Source organism: Columba livia, chromosome 1, assembly GCF_036013475.1.
Source record: "Columba livia isolate bColLiv1 breed racing homer chromosome 1, bColLiv1.pat.W.v2, whole genome shotgun sequence".
Taxonomy (NCBI): Eukaryota; Metazoa; Chordata; class Aves; order Columbiformes; family Columbidae; genus Columba; species Columba livia.
In genome coordinates, this window is record NC_088602.1 from 157,754,955 (window position 1) to 157,777,722 (window position 22,768).

A 22,768-nucleotide genomic window follows, 5' to 3' on the forward strand; every position below is an offset into this window, starting at 1 on the left:
ATCTTGTGGCTGCCTTATCCCATGGACAGAACAAGAAACAAGCTCCAGCAGATCCACCGTTTGTTCAGCTGAACCTAGTAAATCAAGGACAAGGAGATTCTTTCCCCAACACAAATAACAATAATCTGTAGGGAACTACATTTGAGGACAATATTAAACATAATTTTGCAGATTCCCAGGCATCTTGGATTTCTGTAATAGTTTGTAATCTTCCAGCCTTTTAGTCCTCTGACTGAATCGTACATTGGGGAAAAACAAGGAATCTTATGTTTCCAGACGTTTTAAATGGTAAACAGTGAGAAGTGAGAAGTGAGAAAGTGTGATGTAAACATGGGGACTCTTTTCAAAATCGTTGGGATGTACAGCTTCCTGGCCATACCCAGCTTATTGTGCAAAAATTTACTTGAGATCTGTGCAGGAACAGGCAATGCTTGTATTGTCCAGACAAATACATAATATTGAAATCCCAAAGCTTAATTTGCGTCTGCTTTACAAGATCCACTGATTAATACTGGCAAAGGATTATAACTTTCTTTTTGTGAAAAAATCAGTTCTAGATGTTTGTGAGTGGACTGGACTTCTGCTTTAATTACGGATAGAATCACTAGATGGAGCCAGAGTCATCTCTGCAGACAAGCATCTCATAACCTGGACTACCCTGGATATGTCAAAATTTCCTCTTTCATAAAGGTCTCAACTCATTTTCCAACCACAGAATTTAAACTGTACACATATATAACTGCCAGCTCACCGCATTGTTAAATTAATGTGTGATTATAATTTTTGTGCAGATTACGTGTAGTTGTAATATAATCATGGTTTTACATTACCTAGCTGACCAAAGGCATTGGTTTCTCATAGATTGCATGGGCATTATTAGGAAAAAAAAAGGAAAGAGAGTAAACATACTTATTTTCTACTTTCAAGGTAAAATTCAGCTGGAGAAAGGTAATAACTAACAGTAAACTCGACTCAGATGGCCTTGGTTTAGAAAAGAGGCAAGACAACTTTCAAAGGAAGCAAAGCAGTGGACAGGCCTTCTTGCATTCAGATTAGTAGCAGGGGATGAGGCTGTTCACCATCATGATCTAATCTGTTGTGATTTAATCTAAGGAGAGCTCCATTATCTGGTGCTCCACATACAAGCCACACTGCCAGTGGCACCTCAGTGGGCCTTTGTGGACTTCAGGAGTGCACATAGTGGAGTGGAAGGCACTTTGTAGCCCAGAAGCTGGCAGCTGATGGGAGAGACCAACCTCAGTCCTGTGGCAGGACAGAAGGTAACGGCACCCACAGGAAGAAACCTTTCTCCCAAGATCCCCTTCACCATCCCAGCCTGACCAGCAGTCACCAACACCAGCAAGAGGCCATCCTCCCATAAATTTTAAAATGTCCCACCAGAGCTGAGGGGACTATCACCTTTGCCAATACTTTCACACAGCTTCTGGGATGAGACATGACAGCAGAATAGAAACTACATTTGCTGGACAAGGGACCTTGGCACTGTTATTGGTACACCAGGAGACAGAGTCAGCAGGTGAATCTACTAAATGTAGGTGAGGTCGTGACTATCACATACATGTTCTGGAGGCAGATGGAGCCACGGCCAACCACTGGTAGAGAAAAAGGTAACAGCCAAAGGCTGGGGTTGTGACAGGGTGGGAGCTTCACCTCTTACTTCCTTTCACTTGTCAAAGGAGGTGACTGCCAGTGCCTCATGCATATTTTCTTTAAGGACATGACAGGATCAAAAGCATCTTGTCCCCGGATCACTGTGCCCATGGATCACATGTGCCCTGGATGTGTGGATCACATGTGCCCATAGATCACTGTGCCCCAGATCACATGTGCCCACTGTGCCCCTCCCACTAACCACTTCAGCTTAGTCTTTTTAAAAAAAATTATCGGAGAAAACAAATGGTGATTTTACTAGGAGAGTTTCAAGGCACGGGAAACTATTTTAAAAGAAAAGTGGAAGAAAATATAATACTTATTCATTTGCCTCTCTGTCAATGTCTCTTCTGCCTCTGGGGGCTGTTTATTGATAAGGGCTGTGTTAAGCCTGTACAACAAGAATAACTGGAGGGCCACTTTTGTTTCTTTCCCAAAAGATCCAAAACACCAGAACTACTCTGCACCAATTTTGTTGCCTTCTGCAACTGCCCCTTCCCTCATGAAATAGGTAAAAAAATGCTGGCAGGGCTGAGAGGAGGGTGTGGAGTGTTAGTAATGTGTGGACATCCATAAACACACGCACACATATAAATATTTATATGTTTCTTGCTAATAGCCTGGATAGGTATAGCTGTGATGGTGTTGGAGGGTTACAGCTCCTTCAGCCTGTCTCAATTAGGTGTACGGATTGTTACAAGACTCTGAAGCAACCAAAGGTATTATTTAAGAGGGAAAAGGCATATGCAGACAGAGAAGGCAACATGAGAATGGTAATTCCCACAAGTGTTCAGGAGGAGAAGGCCTAACCTGCAAAACTGAGCAGGGAATAAGACCCATGAATGCTGTTTACAACCTACAACATATTTTCTATGTAAACCTACCTAAATCTCCATTACAAGACCTTAGCTCTTAAAACATATAGTTGTTCTTAGGGCTCTTGCATACTTGTTACACATGAAACCAGGTCAGAAGGTCTGTTCTGTAGCAAACTGCTTGTTCGGTAACTTTTTTTTTTCTTGTGGTGAGGTCAAATTTCAATATATGCAGTTTCCCTAAATCTGTTTATTCCTAGAGTAATTCTGAAATGGAAACAAGGTATTGCAACATAATTGTAATTGAGCTGCTCTGACTAAGCTATACCAGAGGAAAATCCGCTGAACAGCAGATTTGTGTTTTGTTTGATGCAGGTTTTAAGAAAGCTGTAGGTAAGACCTACAATCACAGAATGGTTTGGCAGTCAACCAGAATGGAGCACGCTCAAAGAGAAGGCAGAATTATACCTGGGAGTGTTGTTCCTTGCTAATATGCATAGCAGGTGCCAGTTTCATGGTTTAGCAGCTGTGAGGTCACACAGAACTGTACCTTATGAAGCAATTTCGCTTCCTCTTGCTTTGACAATTTCAAGTGCTTCCACACCCAAACGACAGCCTCTAAAGAACTGCTTGCCAGTGTTATCTCCACCTAAGAGACTTCTCTTTTAAAAACTTTAAAAAGAAATTACTGAAAGCATTGAAGAATTATGAAAATCACGTTTCTCTTTGTGGTGTTATTCTTACTGGATCTCTTCACTTGCGGTCATGCGGATCCACCATATCCCTTGCCTGACATTGGAGATGCAACGTTCATTCAAGACTGTGTGAGAGCTCACAACAAATTTCGATCCCAGGTGAATCCACCAGCCAGCAATATGTTTCGTATGGTAAGGAGACATTTATGATCTGTTTGAAAATTAATATAGATTGTGCTGCGGATTTAGACCATCTTCTTATTCGTTTTGTGCTCTTCTTTCCCCTTCTGTCAATGATTTTGTATTATATATGTTAGTTCTTCGTGGGAAATAGAAAAGACTTTTTACAGTATTGTTCAGTTTTAATAATTTGAAGGGAATTCCCTGTTTAGGCACGGATTGCTACTCTAAACTTTAATCAGAGCAAAGGGCTGTATTGAGCAATATAATGTTAAGTTCTCAGCATTTCATTTACCTCTTTCTAAGAGAGATAGTAATCTATTTTATGGTAGTCCAGATTTCATATAGGGAGGCTGTTTAGTGTTAAAAAACTCCTGAATAGGCAGTGTGCACAACAGGATTCATTGAAAATCTATCATTTCCCCTTGTTTTTTCCAGTCTAGAATGTGTGTTGAATAAAGGGGTTTGCCAGGACATCCATTTAGATACCTGATCTTCGTTTGCTGTAGCAGGGTTTGGGGAGTAGGGATACTGATGCCTGGGCTGGAAAGCAGAGCTTCCCATAAATATAGTGGTTATGGATATGTAATGGTTATGGATAGGTCTCAGCTTGCTTGGTGGAATACATAAGGGAAAAGGGAGATAGACAGAGAGCTGAGAGAGGTAACCCCTGTCATTTCGTGTCATTACTCTGAGCCCTCCAGCAGAACGGTGTAGCTGGAAAGGAAGTTAAAAGCATAACAACATGCACAAAATGAATCACTTCTGTGAAAGGAACATTTTAATTTATTGCCATTTTAAAAAACAGTGTTTAATTTAAAATGCTAGCTCACAGGAGCAAAGTTAGCTACTCAGACAACACATCCAACAAGCCTGGAATAAGAGTAGGACAAATATACAGAAACCTCTTGAATCAAATGTGTTGCATTGTATTTAAAGGTTTGTGACTTTTCTTGCATGATTTTTTTACAGCCTTGATCTCATGCAAGGTTTTATCATCCCTAGCATTGTCTAGCAAGAGCTGCACAGCCTAACCACAAGTCACGTGAAAGTACCTTCTTGGTTTTAATTTGTACCTGTTAATTCCTAGCTTCGTTTGATAGTCTCTGGTCTCTGTATTGGAAGGAGCAAGTAATTACTGCTTATTTACCTACTTCACAGAAGATGTCCAGTTGTCTCTGATCAAAGCTGCAGAGTACTCTCTGTTGCTTTAGGAGAGTCCTCCATGCTTGAGGATGATCATTCTCCTCCACGTTGTCTCTGTCCTTTCCAGTTCTAGTGTTCCCTTCTCAAGGTGAGGCCCTGCACACAGCATTTAACAGGACTTCTACAATGGTGTATATGGTTTTATTCTCCATTCCTTCTCAAGGAATTCCCCGCACTTTGTTTGCTTTTTAAACTGCCACTAAACATTGATTCACAAGTGATAATAGCCATCTCCAAGCCTGTCATGAAAATAAAGTCTTATAAAGTGGTGGTGGGTTTTTTTGGTGTTTTTTGTTTGGTTGGTTGGTTGGTTGGTTTTTCTCACATCCCTTAACTTATATTTCTCTGTACTGAATTTTATTGCCTGGTCATTCAGTGGCATAAAATCTTTCTGCAAGTCTCACAGACTGGATTCCCAAAATCATCACTTGTGCCTCTCAGGATGAGAATGGTCCCTCCTCAGCCCAGCAGAGATGAATGAACCTTTTATTTGCTTTGGCCACACGCTGAGGAGGGAGAAGAGCAAAGAAGCAAAAGGGGCTGGGAAAGGGAGCAGCTGTGACTCTTTGCTTCTCCATCCTGGCCAGCAGAACAGAATTCCTATCTAGTCTATTGATAATTGAGAAATGCAAATCCCTGGACAGCCAGCAGCTCCTGGGCATAAGGTCCCTCAAGCCCCTCTAAGGCTGGAGTTTCACCCAGTTACCTCCTCTCAGGCACAGCAGCTTGAAGACAGCAATCCAGCTATAAATATTTAAACAAGTCCAATACCACAGGACAGCAGATAGATACTATGTGTCCTGCAACATCTAAGGGAGAAAGAAGAAAAAAAAAAAATTATATGGGAGTAGAAGTGTCAAGTCAGAGAAAGAAACCGATAGGAAGCAGCAAATAGGAAAATAATCCTTCCAAGTTTCTGTATAAAACATTGTAATTCAGCCAAGTCACTGCAGTGCATGTTCTTTTATGTCTTTTTCCTTTTCTACAGTCCTGGGATACTGCTTTAGCTAAGACTGCCAAAGCATGGGCAAAGAAGTGCAAGTTTAAGCACAATAACTACCTTAAAATGCAGGGGAAGGTGCACCCCACCTTTACTCCTGTTGGAGAAAACATCTGGACTGGGACAGCCACCATCTTCTCCGTGGACACAGCTCTCAGTGACTGGTTTAATGAAGTTAACAGCTATAATTTCAACACCCGTCACTGTAGTGGCATCTGTGGTCACTACACCCAGGTGAGCCTTACATGCCAAATGCTTTATAATGCAATGGTTTCACAGAAAATCCAGGTTAAGAATAGACTGCTTTGGAACAGGAATTACAGCAGGGCTTTTCACCCCCCAGTTTATCGCTGCATGAGATTGGAAGTAAATGTTCTGAGCCCCAGGGATACCCGAATCCTTGTTTCAGTAACGTTGGAAAGGGATTATCCCCCAGACAATTTCATGTTTCCAGGGTAGCCAGATAACAAATGCAAAACCACCTATCAATCAGTCATTTGTCTGAACTGCCCATTGGGTTGTTGATGTTGCTGCTGTGTTGGCTGTTTTAAACTTCCACAAGATGCTTTGCCCTTCAGGTTGTTTGGGCAGAGAGTTACAAAGTTGGCTGTGCAGTTCACTTCTGTGATGCGGTTGAAAATTTTCCAGGACTCTTCAAAGCAGCACATTTCGTTTGCAACTATGGGCCAGCGTAAGTTAGTTATGGTATTTGGGGCTTAGGGCTTTTTTCTCTGTGTGTTTGTGGGGTTTTTTTGTTTGTTTGTTTGTTTGCTTATTGGTTTTGTTTGGTTGGTTTGTTTTAAAATATCCTATAATATACCTGGTTATCAGATGCCAACAATTATTTGGGCAGTTATAACAAATTTCAGAAGAAGCTCTGTCTACATGTCACTAGTCCAAGGGAAATTTCCCCCAGCCATTGAAAGCAGAAGCTGCTGGACATAGTTGGAGCTGCAGAAAGTCCCTTCCCAAAAGAGCACACAAACTGATCCTAGCTGAGAGTACTCACCATAACCAAGAGTGGTGGAGTAAGATCTGGTTTGACTACAGTCTCTGCAGGAAATGCGAGGAAGGTGCAAGCTTTCCGCTTGAGAAAGATTACATCTTTCTATGGCCCCACCTGAACTTCAAACAATACATTTTAATTGAAGAAATTGAAGGAAGACAGCTCTCTAGTTATCTCATACCTTGCAATTTTTGGATTTACCTTTTACAGATTTGTTTTTAAAATACAGGTAAGTAATGAGAGACTAGAGGCAAATTCTTGTATGCTTACACTGAATAATACAGTAGTGTTTGAGAAGTCTAATTAATTTGAAATGGTGAGAGTCACCAGGCAGCTACACCTCATGCCAGTGAGAGCTTTAATCTGATCTGAAAGAAATTTCAAACAATTGCAATGATCAGTTTTTGGATAAAGGGATCTCTCCCGACAATAGCTTTCCATGATAAATTATTCTAACAATCTGATGAAAGCATGTATTTAAATTGCTTTTCAAACAACTGAGCTAATAAAATATTGTTCTTCTGCTTTGCAGGGGAAATTACCCAAGAAAACCATATGAAGCAGGACAACCATGTAGTGGATGCAGTAATGAGAAGTGTGTAAACAAGCTCTGTGGTAAGACCAAAGTGATGAACTAAGCAAATTGCATAGAAATAAAAGTGATGTAATCATCAGTGGAAATATAACAGCAAGTCAATTTGCACTAAGTACATACTTGGTCTGTAGCCCACCACACAGCAACAGTACCAAACTCTGGTAATGATAGTATAAGAAGGAATTAATTGAAATACTTTGCTGTTGAAGGCTCTCAGAGGTAGAAGCCAGAGTTTATGATGAAGTATAATTTAGACTACTTTCTGCTTTTATCTGATCAGGAAGTCAAATGTAGAACTTTAGCCACAACAAAAATTCCTTGTCCAGTTCTTCTTTTCTAGCAAAAATGGTATATTTAATTTCTGCTTTCTTGCTTGCTTGCATGTTCTATCACATTTTCCAGAAAACTATAGTTCTGAACCAATAACACAACTATACCGAAGAGCACACTGATTTCTAGCTTCTGCAGTTTTTTGAAATACAGCTGTGAGAGCTTGTTTTTCCACAGCAGTTTGAAGCTGTGGACTTTTATGTCACAACACTCGGTCCCAAATTAGGCAGAAATAGTGTTTTAAATAAACAGACATTAAAGGACATGCAACAACATCTTAAATAAAATATGAATTTTATACAGAGGTTTAATGGGGATGATCTCTACTAGGCAAGATCTAGATAGCTTCAGCTGTAGAAATAATTGAGCATTTGGTATTCTTATTTCCTTCTGTGGTATCCTGGCTGACTCATCTTGAAGTCTCAGACTGATGCATCACAGGAAAAACAGAAACATCTCAAAGAGTAGGGGGAGGGAGAGAAAGAAGAGAGCTTTTAAAAATTAAGTGCTAGATCCTACAATCTGTTTTATCATATTCTGCTCTTGTTGGTCGGCTTCCCCCTTGCAGGATTGGGGGGATCTGATTGCATCATGCAATCAGCCAGGTAGCAGCCATGGTTTATCTCTTTACATTAAGAACCACCACTGAATGATATTCACATTTATTTCCTCTTCTGATCTCTTTACAGAAAATACAGAACGTGAGAGGCTGATAGGTATGTATCGAATTGTTCTTAGTTGCTTTCCTCTAAGTGTGTCTAAGTTTGATGGGTCTTAACAGCTGTTTCTTCACTCTTTTTTAGATTATACCTACTGGCACCCAGACTGGGATACACAGCCCCAGCCACCACGGCCCCAGCCACCACGGCCCCGTCCCCCCAGGCCTCCCCCACCGCCGGCTGAGCATCCGCGTCCCTCTTGTGACCAATACTGTCTTAGTGTTTCTATTTTAAGGCCACTGTTTTTGATACTGACTACTGGTGCTGCCTTTTTAGTACAACAGCGGTATCCAGCCATCATTTTTTATGAGAAATGATCAATTAAGATATTGATTGGACTAGATGATCTTTTGAGGTCCCTTCCAATCCCAAACATACTGTGATACTGTATTACTCTCAGAGAATTGCACATACTTAAAAAATCACTTGGTCATCTCTCCATTATCCTTGTGATGTTTATCCAGCATAGAAAGGGCAGCTTCTTCACTCAAGGCAAGATATAAGTGGCTGTGCATAGAGTTCGTATAATCTGTTGGCAGTAGCTGCAACATGCTTCTACGTCTGTAAGAGCATCTTAGCTCTAGCACAGGGGTAGATTGCTAGAGGGACCACGTAGACTATATATTACTATATATGCTAACAAGCCTGCTGGAAACCTGGAACATCACAAAACATGTCTGAATTGGCACACTGTATCCAAAAGAAGAAGCATTAACTCATCTCCATTAACCTTTATTTACTCCAGACATCATTTTCCCCAGGTAATGGAGAATTAACTCCAAAGTATGTATTATTTTTTAGGAACAGAAAGAGTAAAGGTTGTGCTTTACTAGAGTTAGCCTATGTGTATCAATCTTCATTATAGTTACTGTATTGTCAGATGTACTATTCTGTTCTTTCAGAGTTAAGCTTTGTCTTCTGTAGCTAGAAGAATACCAGAGAATGTTGATAGAGCAAGAAAAACAGGGAAGCAGGGAGGAAAAACAGGAGAGGGAAGATTAAATGGGCCCAGCACAGATTCAGCTTCAAAAATGGAAGATCACAGCCTCATTCAAACAAACAAACAAACAAACAAAAACAAATTGTTAATGGATTCAGTTTGTTTTTAGAGACATTTAGCCTTCAAAACCTATTTTTCCTATATACATTTGTTAGTAAGGGAAATAAACACATCTTTCAAGCTAAGAGATACTGTCTGATATTAGCAATGCATAACTACCCTATCAATATTTAAAGCTGTTTCTCCTGCTTTATCTTAGTCCTAACGTCTGGAGAACACAGTGACTCAAATTCTGAGGCACATTGCAGCTCTGAAGGAGCATGGCTTCCCACAGAATAAAAATGAGCCCGCAAAGTCTGGGCTTTTGTCATATGCTGCAAGATGTCACTATGTAAGAAGGTATATGTTTAATTTCACAATTGTTAATTCTTATCTGGTGCCATCTTTTATACATAGCAACAGCAAGCAGGCCGGGGATGGTCAAGTGGACACAGCTGGGACAGCTGACCCAAATTGACCAAAGGGATATTCTATACCATATAACATCATGTTCAGCAAAAGAAAAAAAAAAAAGGGGGTAGAGGAATAAGAAAGGTGGGGGGCTCCCTTCCAGGTGGCCATTGCTCAGAGACTGTCTGGGCATCGGACAGTCATTGGGCGCGGTGAGTGATTGCCTTTCCATCACTCAGGGGTTTTATTTGTTTCCTCTTCTTTCCACAGATATTAAGCTGTCTCTTCCCTGACCCACGATTTTTCTCACTCTTCTTAGTCCTGTTTTCTCCCATGTCCTGGTGGGGAAGGGGGGAGTGAGTGAGTGGCCATGTGGGTGCTTGGCTGCTGGCAGGGGTGAACCCACCACATTATTCTGCTCTAAAAAATGGTCTGTAGGGAAGTTGTGAACATAGTGTTTCTCATCCTCAGAGACACTTTTCGCCTGTAAATAGTCTCCCCTTGAATAGCTGTGGGTGTGTGACCCAAAGATGTGTGTGTGGTAGGGCTAGTGTTGTAGCCTCACAGTGTGACCCAGACCAGAAACCTGAATGTGGCTTTGCTACCAGCCCCAACACTACAGGACTGCATGGCCAGAAGTGACAACTGAGGGCCCAGGTGTTCAAAGGAGACAGATTCCTAAAACAAGTCCTGGAGCAGGAAGAAACCCAACTTCATTCCCACAGACATGTCCAGGTTGCGACTGTGGGAAAGGGCCTGAACTTGATGGACAGGTGATAGTTATGGGCAGTATGAAGAAGAGTGTGGTGATGGTGGTGGGTCTGAGCAGGGAGTGTTGAGCATCCGAAACAACATGCATGGGACATCAGCTTCCAGCTCCTGACTGCATAGGTGCTGGGCACCTGGTATGAGACAGCACCAACCTTCATAGCACTCAGCTCTGTTTGGGGCTTGGGCTGCATGGAATTAATTACAAATTTCTAAAGCATGGAAGGAGAAATTGATAGCAACACAGATTACAAGCATATGATCACAGGAAAAACACATCAATAACTGCAGCATGTTTAAATTGCATTTCTCAGCCAAACTTAACCCTCCAATAACTCGATGTACAAGCAAAGTGACTGTTCATACTGTAGTAAAAGCCATAGCTCAAATCAGTTGCTTCTCACAGCACTTGGGCTCAGGGTAACTGCTGTAACACTAATGCTATTTTCATGAAAAGCAGAAAATGTATCCAAAACTCTAATCCATAGTGATATAGTGATTGCTATGGATGGGATGATGAGAGCCAACAAAACAAAACAAAACAAACACAAGTCCAAAGGACAGGACTGAAAAAGCTTGCCCATCACAACTAGAGAAGAAAAAATAAGACAAAGCTGCCACAGCTCTGAGGTGAATTTGTAGCTTAATTTCCTCATTCTCATAGCCACGCTCCTGCATTATGACTCATTTCCTGTGACTAAAGCCATATTCAGTTACCATGGCTAAGATAAGTCCAGCCCACAAGCCTTCCAAGCAAAACGCTGCTGATGGAGCCAAAACCACTTTGTACAGCTGAAACGCTCTGCTCTTAAAAGCTGGAAGACGAGAGGCTGAGAATCATGAGGAGCATATTTTTTGCTTGTGTGCTGGTGTTACTGCAGTTCTGTTGTTCCTCTGACTCCTATCAACCATCAACACTGCCTGATGCTGGAGATCCAAAGTTTATTGAGGAATGTGTGCAAGCTCATAACAGATTCCGGTCTGGAGTGAACCCACCAGCAAGCAACATGCTCTACATGGTAAGGGGATGTTCACGACTTACATGCAAGTGTGTAGCATTGTGATGGTGTTTATGATTCTCAAAGATTGTTTTGTGATCAAATGCAAAAAAAAAAAAAAAAAAAGAAACTAACTTCCTGGAGTCATAAGACCTACTTCTTTTTAAAACAGAGAAAAAGGCTCTGATTATCAGATGGCTTTATGCAATCGGGTGTGTGTATACTTCTGCCTGGCCTAATTTCCTCATTTGAACCCCAAGATTTCAATGCTCAACCTAACGCTGTCGTTTTGTGCTGTGAAAAGCCTCCTCGTTCCAAGGCACCACAGCTCAACAGCCCAGGGTGTAATTTATGTGCAGAACCAAGCACAACCTTTCATACTTGAGTCAGCAAAGGCAGAGACCGTTGCCAAACAATGCTGGAGAGCTGTCTCTAAGCTTTCTTTGCAAGGCTCTTGGGGACCGAGCCAACAGAGCAGCTGCTCACAGGTGCTGGGGCTGCGAGGGAAGCCAAAAAGCAACAAGTGCAGCCGGAGCGAGCGCTGGAGGCATCAGGTCCTGCACCGCTCTGCCCTCCTTCCTTGCCCCCAACCACATCAGGGGCCAATAATATCTGCAGCCACTGTGCAAAAGACAGCCTGGCTCCCCAGGGAAGCAGTCATGGCCCCAAGCCTGACAGTATTGAAGAACAGAGTAGACAGTGCCCTCAGACACACGGTGTGAACTGTGGCATTGTCCTACGCATGGACAGGAGTTGGAGTCGATGATCCTTGTGGGTCCCTTCCAACTCAGGACATTCTATGATTCTGTGATACCCACATCATTGAAGCGGCCACTTCACATTTCACCAGCTAGGTGGCACGTAGAAAACCTATCAAGGAGGAAGCTGTAAATGCGTGCACAAAGCTGGGCTTATGGCTGAGAAGCCCCTCTCTGATTTGTGAGATGTTCAATTCCAGTAGCTTAGGAGCCGCCTCTTGCAACTTCCATCACCTTTTGTGCTTTGATTGGGTAATATTTGAGTTTCCTCCTGCAATAACCTCCACAGATCAATCAGATAGACCACAGCAATTGTCCTAATTCTCATCTCTCTCCTTTTGCTCCTCTTTCTTGCCATCTTGCATGGTCATCACCAGAAGAGGACATAACCACATCCATAGTTAGCAACACCTCAATGAAAGTTCAAAAAAAATTAAAAAGTGCATTTTCTATTTCTAGTTGTCAAACACTGAAAGAGAAGCGCCCATCAGGGAAGGATAGGTGAGCAATGAACAAGCTCAACCTGACAGGAAACTGTTTAGTTTCTCTTCTAGATGTGTTTTACTTCAGCTTTCTTCAGCTGGGTGGTAGGAAGCCTTTCCAGTGTGGATCCTGAACTTCCACTGCATATTGCTCCAGACACTGCTTTCTAGATTGCTTCACTGGCCCCACGCTAACCAAATCTTGCTGTGATGTATTAAAAGAACAGTATGCATCTTTTAAAATTAGGGTAATTTTGTGCCTAGTTTTTCCTTTTGAAAAATTAAAGAACTGAAATCTGGGGAGGGGAGGAAGAAAAAATAGATTAAGAAACAAAGAAAGTTTATTACAAAAAAAAAGCCCACCAAACCAACAACCAAACCAAACCAAACCAAAACAACAAAAAAAACAACCTCAAAAACCCTAAACTAATCATAACTTTCTTTTAAAACACTGCAAAACCCCTAGATCTCTTTCAGGAAAAAGAGAAAGAAGTACACTACCTGATAGTATCTATTATGGAAGTAAAAGCATTGCAACTGAAAACAGCATATTTCTTAATTTTTGAATGGTCTTTATAACTTCAAAAATGAGGAAAAGAAGATTACTTCCTTATTTCACAGGAAATTTCTGCTTACTGTAGATAACTATCCACCAAGATAAATAAAAATGAAGGCTCTGAACTCAGGGCATTTCCACCTTTTGGAAAAGGAATTTTTGAAAAAAAAATTCAAGACAGCAACTTCTTTAACTGCAAGTAACAAAAGCCAAGCAATATTGCAATACATTTATTAGAAAATGATAATGTTGATGTAACATTTTTTTACCTGACAAATGTTTCCCCTTTCCCATTCACTCAAAGCGTTGCTTAGGTCTGCTCTAAGGTTCTTCAAAACCAGCAGAAAGAGTCTCACCAGCTTCATCAGGGCTCCACAACAATCTCCTTTGACTTACTGCTGCCTCACATCACTTTTCACAAATCCTGTGAATTTTCCCTCTCCAAATCACCAAACAACTCATCTCGGTTATAAAACCAAAACTGAGAAACTGTTCATGGGTTAAAAAAGAGTGTAATTGCTCTTTTCTCAAACAGCAGTAATATCTATCTGCAAACCTCCCTATCTTGCACATTTTCCCTGTGCAGTTTAGTCCAACCTATTTGCATAAATGCAGTTTCATAAGAAAATAAGGGGTACAATTATAGTTATACTATAAATCATTCTAGAATATACATTTCTGCACATTGCTTTTACACCAGTCAGCCAGTTCAAGCAGTCACACAAAAAAGGAAAGTACCTTTAAACTTATTACCTTTAAGCTTATTATTATGTATAGCTTTATGAAACTTTAGACTTATTATTAATACTATTATAGGATGAAGGAGAAAAGAGGGCTGCAGACCCTCAAAAAGCAGAATGTGAAAAACACTGAGGTGCGTCCGCCACTGTCATACATGTTTCAGCAGGGTCTTCTTGTGACCTCGGAGCATCGCCAAGATGTGAACTGCAGCCTCTCAACTTGCAGTAATGCTGGGACTGGCAGAAACTTTGTACAATACCCAATTTTGTTCATTGTCCTTAGAAGTTACCACCTAAGGAAATATCAACTGCTCACTTGAATTAAGACCCCCCACCCCAAGTTTACATTTAATATTGGATACACTGTGTTCCTAGGCAAATTATTTATGTGTTAGTTTTTGTGGGCAAATACACACCTCCCCCCCACCAAATGTTAGCCATAGGAAGAAATGGAAGACATAGGTTACAAAAATCTTTTCAGATCTCTGTAGATGTATTTTGGTATGATCTTGCAATTTTTAATTAGTTGTTGGCAACACAAACCATACACAAATTGTTTCAGATTTATCTAAGGTACAAAAGTTATATTATGTAAAGCATAGCCATAAAAACTAAAAAACACCTTTTCCTTAGTCACTATTACTGATCCATTCAGAACAATTTCTCTAGTGATTCTATGTTTGCAGATGCAACTGAGATATTTTAATCCGTATAGAAAAGGACAAATAAAAGTTGTTTTTTTTAAAGTCTAATCCAAAGTAGTTCAGCAGTGCTGAACAACTTAATTTACATGGCACAAAGTGTAATTAGAACTAGAGCCATACACTCATGGTACTGCGTTTTCTGGGAGGTACGTTATTGTATTTGCTCAATCACATTGTGTGCCAAAGAAAATCTAGCAAAACCAGACACCACCTCCAGTGCAAACAAAAGACGTTTATACAACTCAGTTCCTTAATTAATCACTTTCTGTAGGATTGAATAGCAAGTGAAAGAGTGATTCCATACATGCAAACTCAATACTAGCATTTGAAGCCACCAAATACAAAGATGCAAACCAAGGCGCTGTCATTGGATGAGTGAGTGCATCTCCACAGGGGCTGAGTTTAAACTGTCCCAAAAATCCCAGTGTGCTTCTGAGCTGACCTGCAAACAGTGGCGTCCATGCATGAGGCTGCCCAAGACTCTAGTCTGATTGGTAAAGTAAGCATATCCCTCAGTCTCCAGATTTCCTGTAAATTCACTGTTTAAATTACATTAACATTCTCTCATGTCTGGCACAGCCTGGAAATGCAGATTGCACCCCAAACACTATTTTTGACTGACATACAGCTCTCGGTGTCCAACCAACCAGTCAACCAAGATCACTCACCACCCTTAAAACTTCCTCAAGTTTTATGAGTAACTAATTTCAAATTATAAATGATCCTACAAGTCCATTTACCATGTAACTCTGTGTATCTCAGCAGAAGCAAAAAACAAACAAACCTGAAGCACATGCAATACTGAGATCCAGCTTCGCCCAAAAATTACTCTAAATAACTGCATTTTTAAGATACCAAAGCAATCTTTAGTTGCCTTTATTTTGCAGAGCTGGGATCCAGATTTGGCAAAGACAGCGAAAGCTTGGGCAAAGAAATGCCTGTTTAAACATAATCCGCACCTCAGAGAACCAGGGCAGGCTCACCCCAAATTTACCCCTGTTGGAGAAAACCTCTGGACTGGCACACTTTCTGTTTTTACTGTGCAAGGAGCCATCTCCACTTGGTACAAAGAGGTCAGCGCCTACGATTACGCCACTGAGAAGTGCAGAGGAGTATGCGGCCACTATACACAGGTAGGCATTGCATTTCTCCATCTAAACCATGAACTGGTATTACCATTTTGACACAGAAACTCTAGATTTCTATTGAAGATTCAATGAACTGGTTTTCAAGTGCTGCAGTTTTATTTTATGCCTGTGTGCACAAGATGCTCTCATGTTCCCATTTTAGGGAGGAAAAGAGCACTGCATTATTATTTTTATGTCAGTTGCAATTTGCTTCCAGGAAGAAAACAGGACAGCCATCATGCAGTCAGATTTAGCCAAGCTGTGGCCAAAAAACAGGCAAGGCAATGGCTATGAGCTGCAGCGCGTGGTGGGATGAGGCTCTAGCTCTGGCAGGTAGCATCCACATACCAAGGGCTGGGCAAATACCAGCATGTAAAGAGGTGGCTGCAGCTCTGCAAGCATCACGTGTGCAATTTTTCCCATCCACAATTTCCAAAGAAGCCAAAGTGAGGGAGAGGAGTGTCACTGCCATGCCCTAGTCACTAGCCACAGCTATGGGAGAGCAAGATGGCTTGTAACAGTGACTCTAGGGATTATATTTCAGCCTGAGGCTATTTAATATTTTCTGTGGAGATACACATTTGCATTTAGGACTTGAAGAGATGAGCTGAAGCTGGTGTGGTATCTGAACAACACATGCAACACATGCAGAGAAGATATTTGGATGCAGGATGTTGCTTTTTGACCTTGCTCACAAGGACATGGCAGGAGTCAGCATCTGGAAACTGCAGTGAAACATACCTCACCTGGCACTAAGGTGCAGTGGTGTTTACCATACTGTTTGTAGAGAAGCATCTCAGGCAGTTGCATGGGGAAGAATGAGAAAATAAGGTTATTCTCACTTGGAGTCAGCAGTGGTAGTGACTGTAACTAGAAGTTGTATATCTGCCAGCTTTGGGAGCCATCCTTGGGTTTGCACCTCCAGGGAACCCCTTGCTCCTTTTCTTTCTTCCGAGCCATGGAGAAGTTTCCCCCTGGGTACAATTACTGATTACTGTAGATACTAGAATCACATCCCCAGCAGATGCCTCAGCCAGTGGCCACCTGGGATGGTGAGGATCCTGTAATTTGGTCCTTTACTGTCCTTCGGGATCCAGTTGTCTGCCCTGCTGCTGCACTGAGAACACCCTCAGGAGCCTGAGGGTTGTCCCCTTTTCCCAGAACTGGCAGAAACAGAAAGGGCCAGGCCTCACCTTTGAGGCGGTGGAGGTACAACTGTGTTTCTTCATCTCCTGTGCTGCCAGGATCTCTCCACATCTCTCACATAGTTAGTCATGACTGCTGTTGTATCACCATCAGGTACCACTGTTCTCCCATCTCCCCTCTCTCACAGGGTTTATTTTTCCAGGACTGCAGCATTTGGCAGCACTGAAATCTCTGAGCTGAATATAGGATGCAGAATCAAACCAATGGCTTCTGGTAGACAGAGAATTAATAGATGGTGTAATGCACTTGCCTCTAGATTTTCTTAGTTATGGCTGTGATGCTAAAAAGCAGGAAAATAGCCCAGACATGCTCCTTCTCCCTGCTCCTTCCAAAACACCAGTGCCTTCCAGCAATCTGTCCATGTTTCCCTGCTGGATTTAGTACAGGGGAAATCAGCCCTCTTCAGAGCTGTAGCAGATCATTCAGCCTTTTCTGCACAGATTTGATCTGATCTCCCCCAGCAGGAAAGACAGAAAGCTAATAGATTACCTTGAAGCAAAGGAGATTAACTTCATCTTTGCAAGAAAGGAAAACTACCTGTTACAGCCAGTTATTCCTTCTTTCAGAGTAATTTTTACAAATATCTGATAAAATGGGCAAAATAACACAGCATTTTTCAGAATAAACTATGATTTCAAGATCCATCAGTGATGCTTTCCCCCATGAAGCTTGCCCAAGGAGTGTTCCTCAGCCAATTTGTTGTTGTGAAACAGGAGAGAAGGTTTTCTCTCTAATGCTTCAGATGCTAAAGCAAAGCTTTTGTCACCAATGTACCCATCTGTTTTTGCAGATTGTTTGGGCTACAAGCTACAAGGTTGGCTGTGCTGTCCACTTCTGTCCCAAGATGGCAGACATCTCCATAACCAATGCAGCACACTTCATCTGCAACTACGGGCCGGCGTAAGGTTTTTCACTACAAATATTTCACAGGATTTGGGTTCTACTCCTTCCTTCTCACAGCATGCAACTTTATTAGATCAGTCTATCTGTGTTTTTTGAGAGCCCACAGTCTCCACACACACAAATTATCCAGAGTTGAGACTATTTTAATTCCCAGGTTAGCAATACTGCTGTCTCCAGGTTTCTAAACAGGGTGCCCAATTACACTCAACCTCTCCTGCTTTGCTGCCTATCTTGGGCACAGGGCACTCAGACAGGGACCATCCAAAAACCATCTCCTTATCAACACAAGTGAAACAGAGCCCAGGTTAAAAACTAATTAGCAGCAGGTATTAAGGTTCTCATCCCAAGGGTGGTTTGAGAGCAGTGTTACTTTCCTTTGCAGCGGGAATTACCCAGGGCACCCATACAAGACGGGAGCAGCGTGCAACGACTGCAACGGCGAGCAGTGTGCCAGCCGGTTGTGTAGTAAGTAGCAGACAACCAGCTCTCCTCCCCAAGTACATGTAGAAAGGGAAGAAGCACACTAAAGATACTGGCAGGTGGCAGGCACAGCACTCTCCTGTTCCTAAATATAGTCCGAAAAACTGCAGCCAGAAGCCAAGTGAGCAGTGATGCACAAAGAGAGGGGACGAGGCCACCAAGAGCCTGTTTTCTATTTTGGGGAGTGATGCATTGGGTTTGCTCTTTGGGTGCTGGAGAGTATGATACAGGAGATATAGTGGCTCCAGTTTAAGGTGTCATTATCCCTGCCAGAAGTTACTGCTAGCAGAAATGGGAAGCACAGAAGGGAGTCCACGTCCCCTCCCAGGGGTTCCAGTTTGCTACCTGGTGCATGATCTTCAGTGTAAGCTGGTGCAGGTCCAAGCCAGCCTTGCCCATGCTGTGCGCTGCAGGAATGGAGAGGAGAGCTGCCATGGTCCTGCCAAAGCTGCTTGCTCCAGTGAACATCAGCAAGGCCATCTGCTTTCCCCTAAGCACCGGGAGAGAGCCAGGCTGGCACGTGAGAGCCCTTCACAGGGACATGGTGCTCAGCCTGAGACCCTGGCAGCCCACCTGATTCTCCTGCGCTTGGCTTTGCAGTGGATGGATGGAGTCAGGCGGGGAGGAGACCTTCTGTAATTCCCATAAGAAAGACAGGGCACTGTACTGTGGACATCCCTGGGGAGGGTGAGGGTATGGTCACACTTCTGCCTAGCACTTGGCCCCAGGTCAACTAATGGAGCAGGAATGTGGTGTTAAAACACCAGCAATGCAGGAACAAGAGAGAGTCCCTGACACACGGGACTGTTTAATGTTAGCCACAGGCCAAGGATCTTAAAGGCAAAGCACTGGGCAAAAGCCAAAATGATTTTGGGAAGCACACCTGGGGAAGTGAGTCCTCTCCATGCCAGCCACTGGTGGGAGGAGAAGTCATAGCATCATAGAATCATAGAATCATTTTGGTTGGAAGAGATCCTCAAGATCATTGAGTCCAACCATTAACCAAACTCTGGCACTAAACCATGTCCCTAAGAACCTCGTCTATACATCTTTTAAACACCTTCAGGGATGGTGGCTCAACCACTTCCCTGGGCAGCATGTTCCAATGCCTGACAACCCTTTCCATGAAGAAATGTTTCTTAATATACAATATAAACCTCCCCTGGTACAACTTGAGGCCAAGTCAACACGATGTGATCAAGAACTCTCCAGCAAAGCCCCAAGAACGACCACAGGGTTCTCCCAAAGCCAGTGGGTCTTTGCTTCTTCCTGAAAAGAAACACAGCTCCCATAGCTGCATTTCTAAGGCCATCCTGAGGCTTACCCTTCATTCCCTTTGGCTTAGACTCAAATTGTTTATAACATGTAAGTCTGCTTATGTGTACTTCTTTTCTCTCTCTAGGAAATGCGGAACGTGACAAAGTCACTAGTAAGTACCACCAGAATTACTATTTCCATTTGTTGCCCTTGGTGCAGTTATACTTGAAAACAAGTAACTTGTTTTGTTCATAGGTTATTCCAACTGGTACCCAGAGTGGGACAGCAAATCTGCATGTGACAAGTACTGCATCAGTGTTGTTGTTTTAAGGCTGTTACTCCTTATCCTGACAATTCTGGCCACCTGGCTGCTACCAAAACGCTGGCCTGTAGCACCTGCCAGTGAGTGACACATATGCAGAAGACCACGAGAGCCCTTGAATCAACTCATCCCTTCCTTCCAGATAAATTACTGGCAACACAAAGATTGGTAAAGACATCGTTTGATTTAGGAGTACAGACATACCATCTTGGTTGCAGGCGGCAGCTAGGAGAACTTCCTCATTGCCCAGTAAAGGAACTGGTTTTAAATTACCCGTGTGCGTTTTCAAAGCGAGTGGTGTGAATGGGATCCGGTGGATATGGGAGCATGCTGCCCAGGCAGCACACCAAGGTGCAGGCAGCTGCCTGCCACACTTGCTCAGGAAGGGCTGCAGGGGTGGCTGAGGCCCCAGGCAGATCATGCACCTCTTGCTCCTACTGCACTCTTTCCTCAGTCACTCCCCCGCAAGATACAGAGTAGCCTCGAGAGGTTTTTCATTTAAGCATTTTTTTTAAAGAATTTATGGACCACTGTGAGCTCTGACATTCGCATCCTGGGGCAGGCAGTGTGTTTCCCAGTCTTGCAGTGTACTGGGGCCATTGGTACTTCTTTTTGCTTGGAATTTGGTTTTAAACACATCGCCTGTGCCAACACATAGTTTCACTTGTGTTTATACATGATTATTTATCACTGCAGTCTTTTGTGGTTTGTTTCTTTTATAGTTTTTTTTGTTTGTTTGTTTTGGGTTTTTTTGCTTGTTTGTTTTTGGTTTTGTTTTGTTTGTTTGGGGTTTTTTGTGGTTTTGGTTTTGATTTTGTGTTTTGTTTTATTTTATTTTGTTTTGGTTTTTTTCCGAGCATAAGAGTTTTTGGATGCTGTTTCAAACAATAAATCATTATTACCCGCTTCCCATGTACAGCAATTGTGTATTTGCTACATGACCTAAAGCTTAACTGCTGGTGCACAAAAAAACCTTCACATTCAGCTCCAACCTGTACAATGCTGAGAAACATAATGCTGGGAAAGATGGCATAAATCTCCAAATAAAATCATGCTGTGCCCGTAGGTATGCGTTTGGCTTAACAGCTGCCAGGGGCTGAGTCTCCCAGAACCTGCACATCTGGAGCAGGCAGAAAGCAGCAGGAGGCTGGAGTGAGCAGAGCTGCACAAGCTCATATCTGGACCATAGCGATCTGTATTTATTCAGAGGTGGGTTTAGATGCCTCTGCATCCTGCCCTGCCACAGGGCACAAGCACACAGTGCTGTAAAGAAGCTGGGGAGTTCCCCTTGACGCTTGTTTCTGCAGTTCTGCCCCTGTGGTAGCTGTCAGTGTTTCTGCATACCCAGTCCTGACCCCACTGCTGGGGGGGTTCTGAACTGAAAACACTGGAACTGAGACCCAAAGTTTCTCATGTTACTCTTCCAGGTAGTTAACTGCTTGCAGTAGACTCATCTCAGAACCACAGCATTCCCTGAATAAATCATTTTTCAAAGTGCAAATATGGCTGGGGACAAAATTCTGAATTTTGACCTTGATATATCTTTGCTCTTCGTATATCTTTATATTTAGTTTCTTGGCTACCAGAGTTTCTGTAGCCAAGACATCACACTCGCAGACAGGAGATGAGCAGTTTCTTTTCCACACTTCAGTGACAAGGGCCCAGTACCCATGCTGGCTTACTTGTGAGAGAGCCAAGTTCAGTTCTGTCTCCCAAACTAGGCAGATTAGGTTGTTTAAAACAAACAAAAACCAACAAACATTGCAAAAGCAAGGCCATCAGTCTATCTGTTAAAAAGAGAGGCTTTTTTCCTCCTCCCTTGTCTTTTTGCCACTCTTGTGCAAGACCAAAGCCTCAAGCTTCATGTATCATAGAATCATGTATCATGATTCTATGATACATGAATCAGGTTGGAAGGGATCAGGTTGGAAGGGACCACAAGGATCATCTGGTCCAACCTTTCTTGGCAAAAGCACATTCTAGACAAGATGACCCAGCACCCTGTCCAGCTGAATCTTAAAAATGTCCCTTGTTGGGGATTCTACCGCTTCCCTGGGGAGATTATCCCAATGGCTGATTGTTCTCACTGTGAAAAATTTCCCTCTTGTGTCCAATCAGAATATCCTCATGAGTAACTTGTACCCATTTCCTCTCATCTTTTTCATCTGAAAATGGGATGGCAAGCGGCACACGGGCAGCAGGACTAACTCTGAGTACGCTCTCTTGCCTAGGGCTGCCACCCCAGCACAGCATCTGCAGGCATGTGCAGTTAGATCCTACCACTGCAAAGAGAAATGCAGGAGAGAAAAGAGCACATGCTGTTGTGTCCAGGGGCAAATATGAGCTCAGCAGGAATTCTCCCCTGCTTAGTTTAATCAATGCTTGGTCTCCAGGAGAGTAAACAGAACGAACACAGAGCCCTTGAAGTTCAAAACGTTCACAGCACTGTCATTTAACTGTATACTTCAGCAGCTCTAAGGAAATACCCTAGAAAAAGCTTCATTAAAAACTCTGTAAATCACTAGGGCTTAAGGGAAAAAAAATCACAAAACTTTACAACACGGTATCTTTCAAACAAAAAAAGCTAAACAACTACTGCATCTCATCTTAAGGACATTAAAAAACCCAGATATTTAACTCCTGATGATCAAACCACTTTGAGTTGTCCACACTTATCTCATGGCATAAACGCCCATGAATTCCATATGATGAATGCAAAACACTGATATATAAATACAGCCTTTGGGGTACTTCTGTAAACTCTAACATCAGTTTAAGGAGATAATTTGCAATAGTTCAA

At 42.5% G+C, this 22,768-nt stretch overlaps 2 protein-coding genes and 1 long non-coding RNA gene across 3 annotated transcripts in view; 2 read left to right on the top strand and 1 right to left on the bottom strand.

Annotated features, from left to right (window-relative positions):
- Positions 1–13,608, bottom strand: part of LOC135576343 (uncharacterized) — a 21,414-nt gene extending 7,806 nt beyond the window's left edge. The window contains exon 1 of the long non-coding RNA XR_010467994.1: positions 13,499–13,608. This is a non-coding gene — a long non-coding RNA (uncharacterized LOC135576343). The remainder of the gene's footprint in view (positions 1–13,498) is intronic.
- Positions 2,735–9,402, top strand: LOC102092743 (glioma pathogenesis-related protein 1). The gene is made up of 6 exons (XM_021298153.2): positions 2,735–3,373; positions 5,556–5,801; positions 6,146–6,258; positions 7,106–7,188; positions 8,188–8,214; positions 8,302–9,402. Exons 1-6 carry the CDS (start codon positions 3,194–3,196, stop codon positions 8,532–8,534), a joined length of 882 nt encoding a protein of 293 aa, XP_021153828.1. The 5' UTR covers positions 2,735–3,193; the 3' UTR covers positions 8,535–9,402.
- Positions 9,610–20,875, top strand: LOC102089950 (glioma pathogenesis-related protein 1). Its single transcript, XM_005510236.3, has 6 exons — positions 9,610–11,454; positions 15,561–15,806; positions 17,797–17,906; positions 18,292–18,374; positions 19,792–19,818; positions 19,902–20,875. Exons 1-6 carry the CDS (start codon positions 11,275–11,277, stop codon positions 20,054–20,056), a joined length of 801 nt encoding a protein of 266 aa, XP_005510293.1. The 5' UTR covers positions 9,610–11,274; the 3' UTR covers positions 20,057–20,875.
- The last annotated feature ends 1,893 nt before the right edge of the window (positions 20,876–22,768 follow it).